The sequence below is a fragment of the Rutilus rutilus genome (genome assembly GCF_951802725.1).
Source record: "Rutilus rutilus genome assembly, chromosome: 5".
Taxonomy (NCBI): domain Eukaryota; kingdom Metazoa; phylum Chordata; class Actinopteri; order Cypriniformes; family Leuciscidae; genus Rutilus; species Rutilus rutilus.
The window spans coordinates 44653755-44665766 of NC_140213.1; the positions used below are offsets into that span (position 1 = coordinate 44653755).

The following is a 12012-nucleotide window of genomic DNA, read 5'->3' on the forward strand; positions in this document are numbered from 1 at the left end:
AATATAACTAAAAATTACCATTAGAATATTTTTGTACTTCACTTTTATTTGTTCCCATATTCTAGTGTGGTGACTCTGACATTACAATGAACAAAGTAATTATGAAATTATTAAAATACAAAAATATAGGCTAATAAGTGATAAAAACATTTAACATGGCCACTTCTAACGGATTTAAATTGTCTGCTACTTTTTGCCAGCCCTCTCTCCTGGCTTTTGCAGACTTTGAGGTGTTCCCTGGCGTTTTGATTAAAACATTAAAATTCCGAATAAACTTCGACTATTAGTTCTTGCTCTGCTGAGGAGAAAAAACATAGATATAATATGAGAAAAACTGTGCGCGCTCTTTGGCCACGCTGAGCAGCCAATGGCAGCGTTGCTGATCAATGTTTCCACTATCGATACATATCCCCTTTTAAGCCAGCGCGTGAACGCGCAGTTATCTCAGATAACTCAATCCAGCGATACTAATCCTATCCGGCAAGTGTGTTCGAAGAACTCAATTAGCCGGATTATGATTAGCACGATGAAATCATCTTGGATGTGTCATTTGATCTCGGATGTAATAAGCAACGTACGAAGAACGAGCCCCAGTTGTGCTGCTTCATATTTTTTAATGAAAAACGTGATTAAGTTAAAAGGAACAGAATTTATTTGAAATTGAAATCTGAAATAAAAGTATTCTTTCTTCCCTTCGATTAATAAAATATTTTTTTATTCTTGACTTATAATATCTGTTTGTTCATCAGTATGAGGAGGAGTAACTGCTATATGGTGTGGGGAGGAGAGTTTGGCAGCAGCACTCAACAGAGGTTCAGCCAGGAGGATCTGGTGATTGGTTGCTTGGTTGATCTGGCAACAGGTCTAATGAATTTCACAGCCAATGGGAAGGAGATCAACACTTTCTATCAGGCGAGTGCAGGTCATCTCTTTAAAGGAGCCAGTGGCCCTCAAAAACTCAGTTTTTAACTCCACTTTCCCTTACTCCTGTCTTTGGTACGTCATTTCTGAACTGTAAGGAGTGCATATTGTTCATTTGAACTCATATGTATACATGTGTTCTCTCAGGTGGAGCCGCACACTAAGCTGTTTCCAGCTGTGTTTGTATTGCCTGGCAGCCAGAACATGCTGCAGCTGGAGCTCGGAAAACTCAAGGTCAGCTTTATCCTTTACTACTGCACTTGAAGTCATTAGCTTTCTTTTAGAAGTACTTTAAGTAATAGTCTTTTAGTTACATGTCTCACTTTTTTCTCCATCCTATAGAATATCATGCCTCTTTCGGCAGCCATGTTCCATAGTGAGCGCAAGAACCCGGTGCCCCAGTGTCCTCCTCGGCTTGATGTTCAAATGCTGACCCCTGTGATCTGGAGCAGGATGCCCAACCACTTCCTGAATCCACAAGTGGGGCGGGTGAGCGAAAGGCACGGATGGATGGTGGAATGTACAGATCCTCTCACCATGATGGCTCTGCATATACCTGAAGAGAACAGGTACAGTAGGACGACTCAGGGACAAAAAATGACCTTTTTTTTGTCATTGTCTTATGTAATCTATTTATCTACCTATCTATATTTCTACCTATCACCCAGAACACCCTAGCACATCTTTTTTTATTTTTTTTATTCATGTGCCCTCACAAACTTAAATCAAAATAACTTCTCCTCCCTCTTGTAACGGTACCTCTTCTCTTCTCTTTGACGTGTTTACTGGCACAAGGGCAGAAAAACCCATCACTCACATGAGATCACAGCAATAGCGAACCACGATGATCCAATCTACTCCTCCAATCAAATCCCGTTCTACATTTTATCACTCGGAAATACGTCTCAATAAGGAAGAAAAGCCTATCACATATTCTGTTTAAGGCTGACTTTAAACCACTTCAAACCAGTGGTGTGCGGTGATGTTTTAAAATGAGGAGGAAAAGTCCTCTTTTATATATATACAAATTTATGTCCCCGTTACACTTAATTTTCCAGGTTAATAAACATAACATAAAAAAGAGAGACCAAATATAATTCTATTTTGTTTTTGTTTTCTACACTATGTAATGTTCTATGTATTAACACCAAGTACAAATTTCATCAAGTTAGTGTTTTTACACATTTTTACTTTTATTACAAAATAATAACTAAAGGCAGTTATTTAAACAATTAACAATTTAAACAATATATATTATTTGTGAAGTTGCTAATGTTCAGCTTTTCCATTTAATAGTCAACTTATTTTCAGCAGTCATCATGCTTGTACACACTGGTCACAGACACAGTCTTTTAATTTCCCCAAGCTGAATGCTCACTAAAACCCCACAGTCATCATGTTTTCAAGCCATTTCAAGTTTGATTTTTACGTAACATAAAGCAGTGATATCTAAGCGGATGAGTTGTTTACTTACTTTTTAATTAGTCTTCCCATTAACGCCATCATTGTCTTCATTCAGGCCGATTAGAGAGCGAGGCTGGTTTTATCACACAAACCAATCATATCCAATCATAACGGATCATATCCAATCATAGTGCGATGGAGGCATTGCCTCCTCTCACGTGACTTTCCCCCATTCATTCTCAATTACCCCCCCCCCCCCCCCCCCCCCCCCCCACTAAACCCAGCGCACGCTTTAGGGGGTCTGTTAAAAGTCAATGGGCTCAGAGGAGGCACGAGAAGACGTGGTGTCCCACTGTAACTTTACCTGCTGGTGTCACAGTTGGACATTGTTACTTTAGAAAAACAAGTGACTTTTACCATTTTTAATGTCACATATTGTATTATTTGTGTTGTTTTATTTTTGTAATATAGATTATTTTCTCATCCAGTTTTTTCGCCTCCTCGAAGGAAACGCCCCTTGTTCAAACTTTATGGCCAGGCTTTCTTAAGCCAGCATTTACAGTATCTAGTATTTGCATCTTTTTTGTCTAGTTATTATGTATTGTTTGATAGTTGACATGTTCCTCTCATTGCAGGTGTATTGATGTCCTGGAACTGTCTGAGCAGCATGACTTGCTGAAGTTCCACTATCACACTCTGATGCTTTATTGTGCCGTGTGTGCGTTGGGCAACAACCGCGTGGCCCATGCCCTCTGCAGCCACGTGGACGAATCCCAGCTCTTCTACGCTATTGAGAACACGTACCTGCCCGGCCCTCTCCGCAGCGGCTACTACGACCTTCTCATCAGTATCCACCTGGAGTCAGCCAAACGCAACCGCTTGGGAACCAACCGCGAGTTCATCATTCCCATGACGGAAGAGACGCTCAGTATTAAGCTTTTCCCAGATGCAGAGACGGCCCAAGACCTGCCAGGAGTGGGTCTCACAACCTGCCTCAGACCCAAGCTGCACTTCTCCCCCATCAACTTTGTGGGCACTGACCCAGATCTCTACACCCTAAGCCCCATCATCCCTCTGCAGGTACAATGGGATCCAATAGTGATTGTTGGTGCATATAGATAATACAAGATTAGAATTTAAAAGTGCAGTAAGCAATTTCTGAGAAACACTGTTGATATTTGAAATCAACAAACAATGACAGTCAAAACTGTATAATTAATATTGCAACAACAGCATATCTTAGTTCTGTGAAACATTGCAAAACGAATGGATGGAGCAGAAACAACGCAACCTCAGGCCTTCCCGCTTAGGTCTCTCCAGCGCTAGAAAGCTTTTCTAATATTAATGCTAATCCTAAAGCTCTAGCCTGATCATAACCCTTCTTTTTCCTGTGATTTTCCTCTGAGCTTTTCTCTTTTGTAATGTCTCTCAGCCATCTCTCTTTCTACAGTCTTTGTTCAAATCTCTTTCTCACTCAGAAATCTCTTCCTGCACCTTTAAGTACCAACAAGAAAAATTAAGTACCAAAAGACAGAGGGGATTGGGGGGGGTCAAGGGAACATATAGTGTACACAATAATAATAATAATACAAGTGATGGAAATCGAAAGTAGCAGGTGATTTCACAGTTATAGCAGCAGTGTGGTAACAATACCTGAGGTAATAAAGATTATTGTGATAGCATTTTATTGATACAGTATAGTATGAAGAAATGCTAATAAAACATTGTATTTTACAGTTGTTGATAGACAATCTCTTTGTTAATATCTACACTCTTTCTGCTTTTACAGGAGCTGAAGACCCAGGCTCTAAGCATGCTTACCGAAGCCGTGTTCGATGGCAGTCAGGCCATGCGTGATCCTGTCGGGGGCAGCGTTGAGTTCCACTTCGTTCCCATTCTCAAACTCATCAGCACCCTCCTCATTATGGGCATCTTCAACAATGAAGACGTCAAGCACATTCTCAAGATGATTGAACCCAGTGTGTTCGGGAAGAAAGAGGAGGCAGGAGAGACAGAGGAACCTGGAGAGGAAGCTGCTTCCAAGGAGGAAGGAGAGGAGGTGAAGGAGAAAGAAGAAGCGGCTGAAGGAGAGGAGGAGGAAGCCGTGGATGAAGGAGTTGGAGAGGAGGAGGAGGATGAGGAGCTGAAAGCTCTGAAGAAGGAGGGGGGAGAGGAAGGAGAAGAGGTCGAGAAGGCAGCGGAGGAGGAGGGAGAGAAGGTGGATGGAGAAAAAGCAGAAGAAGAAAAGGAGGCAGAGGAAGTAGGAGAAGAGGTCAAAGAGGAGGAAGAGGAAGCACCAGAGGAGGGGCTTCTTCAAATGAAGCTGCCAGAGTCTGTAAAACTGCAGGTAAATTTAATCTATAGATTATTAGTCAATTCTTGTCTGTCTGTCTGTCTCTGTCTCTCCATCCATCCATCCATCCATCCATCCATCCATCCATCCATCCATCCATCCATCCATCTATCTATCTATCTATCTATCTATCTATCTATCTATCTATCTATCTATCTATCTATCTATCTATCTATCTATCTATCTATCTATCTATCCATCCATCTACTCTATCTATGTATGTCTGTCTGTCTGTCTGTCTCTATCTATCTATCTATCTATCTATCTATCTATCTATCTATCTATCTATCTATCTATCTATCTATCTATCTATCTATCATCTATCTATCTATCTATCTATGTCTGTCTGTCTCTGTCTCTCCATCTATCCATCCATCTATCTGTCTATCTGTCTGTCTGTCTCTGTCTCTCCATCTATCCATCCATCTATCTGTCTGTCTGTCTGTACATTATGTACATTTTTCTAGTTTGTACTGTTTATAATACTGTCTTTGCCTGTCTCTCCCCCTCTTTTAGATGTGTACCCTTCTACAGTATTTCTGTGACTGTGAGCTCAGACACCGAGTTGAGGCTATATTGGCTTTCTCTGATAATTTCGTAATTCAGATCCAGTCAAACCAGCGTGAACGATATAAAATTCTAATGAAAGCATTTAGTATGTCTGCTGCAGAAACCGCTCGCAGGACCCGAGAGTTCCGCTCTCCTCCTCAGGAACAAGTATAAGACACACTTCTACTTTAAACTCTTCTTTAAAACACACATATGATTTTAACTGTTATACACTAATTATGAGTATATATGTGTAGGTTTTCCTGTTGACTAACTTCAAGCACAGCCCAGATGATGAGGATTGCCCCGTTCCAGAGGAAGTGCGGGAAACCCTCCAGATTTTCCACAGTGACCTCCTAAATCACTGCGGTCAGTGTTCAAAACATCTCACAAAATTTTACTGTACGGCCACATTACAACACCAAGCATCTGCTGTTGCAAAATCACCTTGTGATCAAACTGATTCAGTTCTTCTGAGGATTCAAAAAAAAAAAAGATGACACACAAACATTATAAAGAAGACCTTCAGACTGTCAGTTCAAATGCTGACATTTAGCAAGTGTGAACAGCAAAAAAATCACATTAAATTAGTTTTGCGCTACATTTCTATGTGGTTCGAAATCCTATTCAAAATCACATTTCTGGAAATCTGTTTGAGTCTGATCGCTCTAAATGAATTTCGCTTGGTTTGTCACTTTCTCACGCCACGTAAATCGTAAACATGTCAGACGTTGTTTTTTTCCCCCTCTGTACAGACGTTATCAAAATGATCCCCGTTCACACGGATCCACAAAAACGACTAAAAACGCTGTATTATGCATGCCAGACAAGTAGTTGCAATGTCACTTTGTAAAGTAAGACTAAGCACCTTAGCACATGCACATTCAAACAGGCATGCCTGTAGACTAAACACGTAATACATGCTGTCACCGTTTTCACAGATTCGCGTTTGTGAAGTTTACACGGAGATGATAACAGTATCGTTTTCTTGTGTTTCTCAAGCCACCAAAACACCGTTGTTGTGTAAATAAACGGCCAGAATGCATAAAAAGTCACAATTTCACTGCCATGAAAACCAATGCAAATTTTTTGGGGAAACGAAAGTGTGCCACGGGACACACGAATGAGATCTGAATAGTTTCGACATTGTGGACAGTCAATAATTTACAATCAGATTCCATTTTGAGTTCCATATTGCGAACCTAGACCCAAAAATGTTGTTCTTATCCATATTTGTTTGTACCTCAGGTGTCCACGTTGAAGAAGAAGCGGAGGAGGAAGAGGTAGAAGCGTCTCTGAGAGGGAGACTGCTCAGTTTGGTGGAGAAGGTCAAGAACCTTAGGAAGAAAAAGGAAGAAGAGGAGCCAGAACCAGAGGAAGAGCCCAAACCTAGTGAGTAAATGTTGTAAAACATCTTGAGAAGGTTGTTCAGATTCATCTCATCTCATGGTTGCACCGCTTTCTTCAACTATAGATCAATATTTTTTTGTTTTTCACGTAGTTCAAAATGGTACTAGGAACGTTTCTGGATGTCATTCTATTCCTCAGGTTCTTTACAGGAGCTGATATCCCACACAATGATCCACTGGGCTCAGGAGTCCTTTATTCAGAACCCTGAGCTGGTGCGGCTCATGTTCAGTCTTCTCCACCGGCAGTATGACGCACTGGGAGAGCTGGTCCGCGCCCTGCCAAAAGCCTATGCCATCAACGCTGTGTCCATACAGGACACAATGGCCATGCTGGAGTGCCTGGGTCAGATCCGCTCCCTGCTCATCGTCCAGATGGGCCCGGAAGAGGAGAGGCTTATGATCCAGAGCATTGGGTGGGTACTTCTAATGACAGTACATAAAGGACTTGACTACTCAATCCATATTTGATGTACCCTACAGTTCAAAAGTTTGGGGTCGGTAAACTTTTTAAAGTTCTTCTGCTCAACAAGGCTGAATTTATTTGATAGAAAAATACAGTAAAAACAATAAAATTTGGAAATGTTATCACAATTAAAATAACTGTTTTCTAATATAATATAATTTAAAATGCAATTTATTCTTGTGATGCAAAGCTGAATTTTCAGCATCATAACTCCAGTCTTCAGTGTCACATGATCCTTTAGAAATATGCTGATTTGCTGCTCAAGAAACATTTGCCTAATATTATCAATGTTGAAAACAGTTGTGCTGCTTAAAATGTTTATGGAAACCATGATGCATTTTTGGGGGAATTCTTTAATGAATAGAAAGGAAACTGCATTTATTTAAAATATACATCTTTTGTAACATTTTCAATGTCTTTACTGTTACTTTTGATCAATTTAATGTGTCTTTGCTCAAACTTTTGTTCTCATGTCCTGAACTTCTTTGCGTTTAGCTAAAAATCACATAATTTGTGGTGTTTCAAATGCATTTTGTCTCCTGTCTCGTAGAAACATCATGAACAACAAGTTGTTCTACCAGCACCCTAACCTGATGCGTGCGCTGGGCATGCATGAGACGGTCATGGAGGTCATGGTCAACGTGCTGGGAGGTGGAGGAGACTCTAAGGTGCTTTCCTGTTTTTGTTATACACGTACTGAACATTTAAAACTGTTATTCCTGGACAAGGATCCGACTCTGCAATTGAAACTAAAGGGAAACAAACATATTTTTTTCTCTGTTTATAGGAAATTCGATTCCCGCAAATGGTGACCAATTGCTGTCGCTTCCTGTGCTACTTCTGCAGGATCAGCCGTCAGAACCAGCGCTCCATGTTCGACCACCTCTCCTACCTGCTGCAGAACAGTGGCATTGGACTGGGTCGGTTGCTTTGTAAAACCTATCTGATGCAGATAGCATATTTTTATTATTGTACACCAAGAATGAAAATTATAACTATATTAGCGTCCACACCAATGCACAATGGATAGGGTGGATTCTGATTGGCTGGCAATGTTTCTTTTATTATTAATTAGCTGGAAAAAATTTGTTCTGACAGTGATTCCAATTATATCATACAGGTATACCTCTATGTTGTTATAGCTGTGATGTGGACTTCCCTATTCCCATAGAATTAAAGTGATCATTAAAACGTATAGTTCATAGTTATCATTGGTGTGATCATGCCTTTAGTCTATTGTATCACTTTAAAGTAGTGTTTTACAACCAGAGGTACAGTACTTCAAACCTTGGAAGGTACATAGAAAGATTTTGATTTTGGTTTGCTAAATTGATAAAACTTAAATTATCATTTTAAAATAAATATAGTATAGCTGTCAAAATATAAAAATTCTGTATTCTTTATTTGGATCCCCAGTAGCTTCCTTGCTAATGTTCCTGGGCTCTACACAACAATACAAGGCTGTACAAAAGCTGTACAAATCAATAAAGATAATAACAAGAATACAATTACACAGATTAAATCACCACACTGTGCTTCTTCCACATTATAGTCTTTTGGTGTTTCTGTTAATTTGAAGTAAAAGCACATTCAGAATATATGACAAAAGAAATAATTCAATCATTTAAAGTAGCAGCACATCAAACAAACAGCATACATCTACATATTTTAAGCATATCTTTACAAATGATATGTTGCTTGCTCTGGATTCAGGCTCTTGTGTTGTGCTAGCTTTGTTGAATCTGAGTGCGGCATTTGATACCATTGACCATAACATAATAATTCTTCTTGAACGTCTTAAATGTATAGTAGGTATCCAGGGCACTGCACTACTATGGTTTGCTTCTTACCTCGAGAATAGGACTTTTTCTGTAAATTTGGGCAATTTTTCCTCATTATCTGCTCCTCTTTCATGTGGTGTGCCCCAGGGATCAATTTTGGGACCTTTATTGTTTTCCCTTTATATGCTTCATTTTTCAGAACTACATGTCCTATCATTGCTATGCTGACAATTCTGTTTTACCTTCCAGTAAGGCTTGAAACCACTTTAATTCAGTGTTTTATTGAAATGCATAAATTATATTAAGAGTTGGATGACAAATTGCAGCTTAATGAGGATAAAACGGATTTGGGAATTTTAGGTTGTCTGCAAATTCTTCACCTGTTCTGGAAGCCTGGTTTCGTCCACTCTCAACCAGTGTATGCAAACTAATTAAAAACCTTTGAGTGATCTTTGACCCTGCACTATATTTTTTGATAAACGAATTCGTGCTGTTATTAAAGCAAACTTTTTCCATTTGAGATCTATTGCAAAATTGAAACATCTTCTTTCATGCAAAGATTTGGAAGTAGTGATTCACGCACTTAGTGACCTTCTTCAGCCATACCATCCTGAAAAAGATGAGCCTTATTCACTTGATCTGTTTTATAGTCATGATCTAAAACCCACATATACACGCTTTTCAAAGAAGAAACAGGGTATGTGACCTTCGATGTAATTCGGACTATGCCGACAACTGATTTGATTTTTCCAATGAACAACTTAACACTCGTTAGTTTTAATCTAAATCATATTAAAATAAAACAATTTAGACCTTGGTATTACTCTTTTTTTTAATGATTTTTTTAAAATGTGTGTGTCTTTTTAGGGATGCGTGGATCTACTCCTCTGGATGTTGCTGCCGCATCCTGCATCGACAACAATGAGCTTGCCCTGGCTCTTCAAGAGCAAGACCTTGAGATGGTAATGCTCAGAAGTCAGAACAAATTTTTGTATTTATGATATTGTGTTGTTAGGCATTTATAATGTACCACTGCATAAAAGTTCATTGGTTCATTGTGCTACTCAGGTGGTGACATATCTGGCTGGCTGTGGCCTCCGGATGTGCCCCATGCTGCTGTCTAAAGGCTACCCTGACATCGGATGGAATCCAAGTGGAGGAGAGAGATATCTAGACTTCCTGCGCTTTGCAGTGTTTGTAAACGGTGATGCTCAGTGTTTAGTGTAATTCTGACTCTGAGTCCTGTGTTTTAAGGCATTCTTAATTAAACGTTGTGTTTTTTTTTGTCTCCCCCTGCAGGTGAGAGCGTAGAGGAGAACGCTAACGTGGTTGTTCGTCTGTTGATTCGTCGGCCTGAGTGCTTTGGCCCCGCGCTGAGAGGAGAGGGTGGTGCGGGTCTGTTAGCTGCCATCGAGGAGGCCATTAAGATCTCTGAGGACCCTGCCCGAGATGGGCCAACTCCGAAAAAGGACAGACGTTTTATGTAAGATGCTTCGGTGAAAGTGAATGCTTGCATTTCGCTTTTTATTTAAAGAGTTTTCCATTAAATCTGTACATATATATATATATAGTTTTTACCCCTTATATTGGTTCACAGGTTTGGAGGGGAGGAGCAGCCTGAGGAGAACAGAGTGCATCTTGGAAATGCTATCATGTCATTTTACTGTGCCCTTATTGACTTGCTGGGTCGCTGCGCTCCTGAGATGCATGTAAGTATAACAATTTAATAATTTACCTGTGAAGTCCATGACAAATGTAAAGTTTGTTAACAGGAATCATTCGACTGTTTTTTAAAAAGAAGTCTCTTCTGCTCACCAAGGCTGCATTTTGTTTTGATCAAAAATACATTAAAACAGTAAAATATTATTACAATTTAAAATGTATTATTTAAAAATATTTTTAAAAGAAATGTATTCCTGTGAGCAAAGCTGAATTTTCAGCATCATTACTCCAGTCTTCAGTGTCACATGATCCTTCAGTAATCATTCTAATATGATGATTTGATGCTCAAGAAACATTTCTGATTATTTTCACTGTTAAAAACAGTTGTGCTGCTTAATGTTGTTGTGGAAACCGTTTATATATATTTTTTTTCAGGATTCTTTGATGAATCGAAGAATTTTTTATTTGAAAGAGATATCTTTTGTAGCATTATAAACATATTTACTCTCACTGTGATCAGTTTGATCAATTTATTTAATCACTGCAGAATACAAGTATTATTATTATTTAATTTTTTTATCTTACTGACCCCAAACTTTTGAATTGTAGTGTTTTAGATGAAGGTCACATTTCAACCTGTTCTGTACCCACAGTTGATCCAAGCCGGTAAAGGTGAAGCTTTGAGAATCAGAGCCATCTTGAGGTCTCTCGTGCCCATCGAAGACCTGGTGGGAGTCATCAGCCTTTCTGTTCAGATCCCAACCTTAGGCAAAGGTACACAAGATTTTATTGAAAGAAAGACCAAAAAATTACATTTTCTTACATTTTTTACTCTGAAGTGAAAACAGGCTTCTTTTAAACTCACTTCTACATAATTATCTCTGGTTTTTTGTCTGTGATACTTTTCATAGATGGTCAGATTGTTGAGCCAAAAATGTCAGCGAGTTTCGTGCCAGACCACAAAGCCTCCATGGTGCTTTTCCTGGACAGAGTGTACGGCATTGATAACCAGGACTTCCTGCTGCATGTGCTAGAGGTCGGCTTTCTGCCAGATATGAGAGCTGCAGCCTCTCTGGATACGGTGAGCTCTTAATATTGTCAATCATATTTCATCACCATCTTTATCTTTCATAATATAATATAATATATGTAATGAGTATACCCGGCCTGTTCTGTTGTTTTCATTGTGTTTTTGGCTCTAAACTGTGACCTAGTTTTCCTCAGTCTGTTAGTTATTTGTTATCGTATTGACCTGTTGTCTATTTATTATCTCATTAGTTTCTTTGTTTGCTCTGTGTACTTAAGCCTTCAGTTCTACCTCTGTGTTCATCCGTCTTCGTCTATGGTATAACGTGTGTGAAGTATGTTCTGTGAGATTTTCCTGAGTTTTGTTATTAAAGATTCTGTTATCAGCATGATTATGTGACAATATAATATAATATAATGTAATGTAATGTAATGTAATGTAAT

At 39.2% G+C, this 12012-nt stretch overlaps 1 protein-coding gene across 1 annotated transcript in view; it reads left to right on the top strand.

Annotated features, from left to right (window-relative positions):
- ryr1b (ryanodine receptor 1b (skeletal)) overlaps nucleotides 1–12012 on the top strand; it is a 113138-nt gene that overhangs the window by 49322 nt on the left and 51804 nt on the right. Inside the window, exons 32-48 of the mRNA XM_084408481.1 lie at nucleotides 750–912; nucleotides 1069–1155; nucleotides 1264–1490; nucleotides 2961–3405; nucleotides 4115–4672; nucleotides 5195–5395; nucleotides 5485–5596; nucleotides 6476–6619; nucleotides 6776–7049; nucleotides 7650–7767; nucleotides 7887–8019; nucleotides 9748–9842; nucleotides 9949–10084; nucleotides 10180–10363; nucleotides 10478–10589; nucleotides 11196–11316; nucleotides 11454–11623. Coding sequence (XP_084264607.1) covers nucleotides 750–912; nucleotides 1069–1155; nucleotides 1264–1490; nucleotides 2961–3405; nucleotides 4115–4672; nucleotides 5195–5395; nucleotides 5485–5596; nucleotides 6476–6619; nucleotides 6776–7049; nucleotides 7650–7767; nucleotides 7887–8019; nucleotides 9748–9842; nucleotides 9949–10084; nucleotides 10180–10363; nucleotides 10478–10589; nucleotides 11196–11316; nucleotides 11454–11623 — 3280 coding nt within the window. The remainder of the gene's footprint in view (nucleotides 1–749; nucleotides 913–1068; nucleotides 1156–1263; nucleotides 1491–2960; nucleotides 3406–4114; nucleotides 4673–5194; nucleotides 5396–5484; nucleotides 5597–6475; nucleotides 6620–6775; nucleotides 7050–7649; nucleotides 7768–7886; nucleotides 8020–9747; nucleotides 9843–9948; nucleotides 10085–10179; nucleotides 10364–10477; nucleotides 10590–11195; nucleotides 11317–11453; nucleotides 11624–12012) is intronic.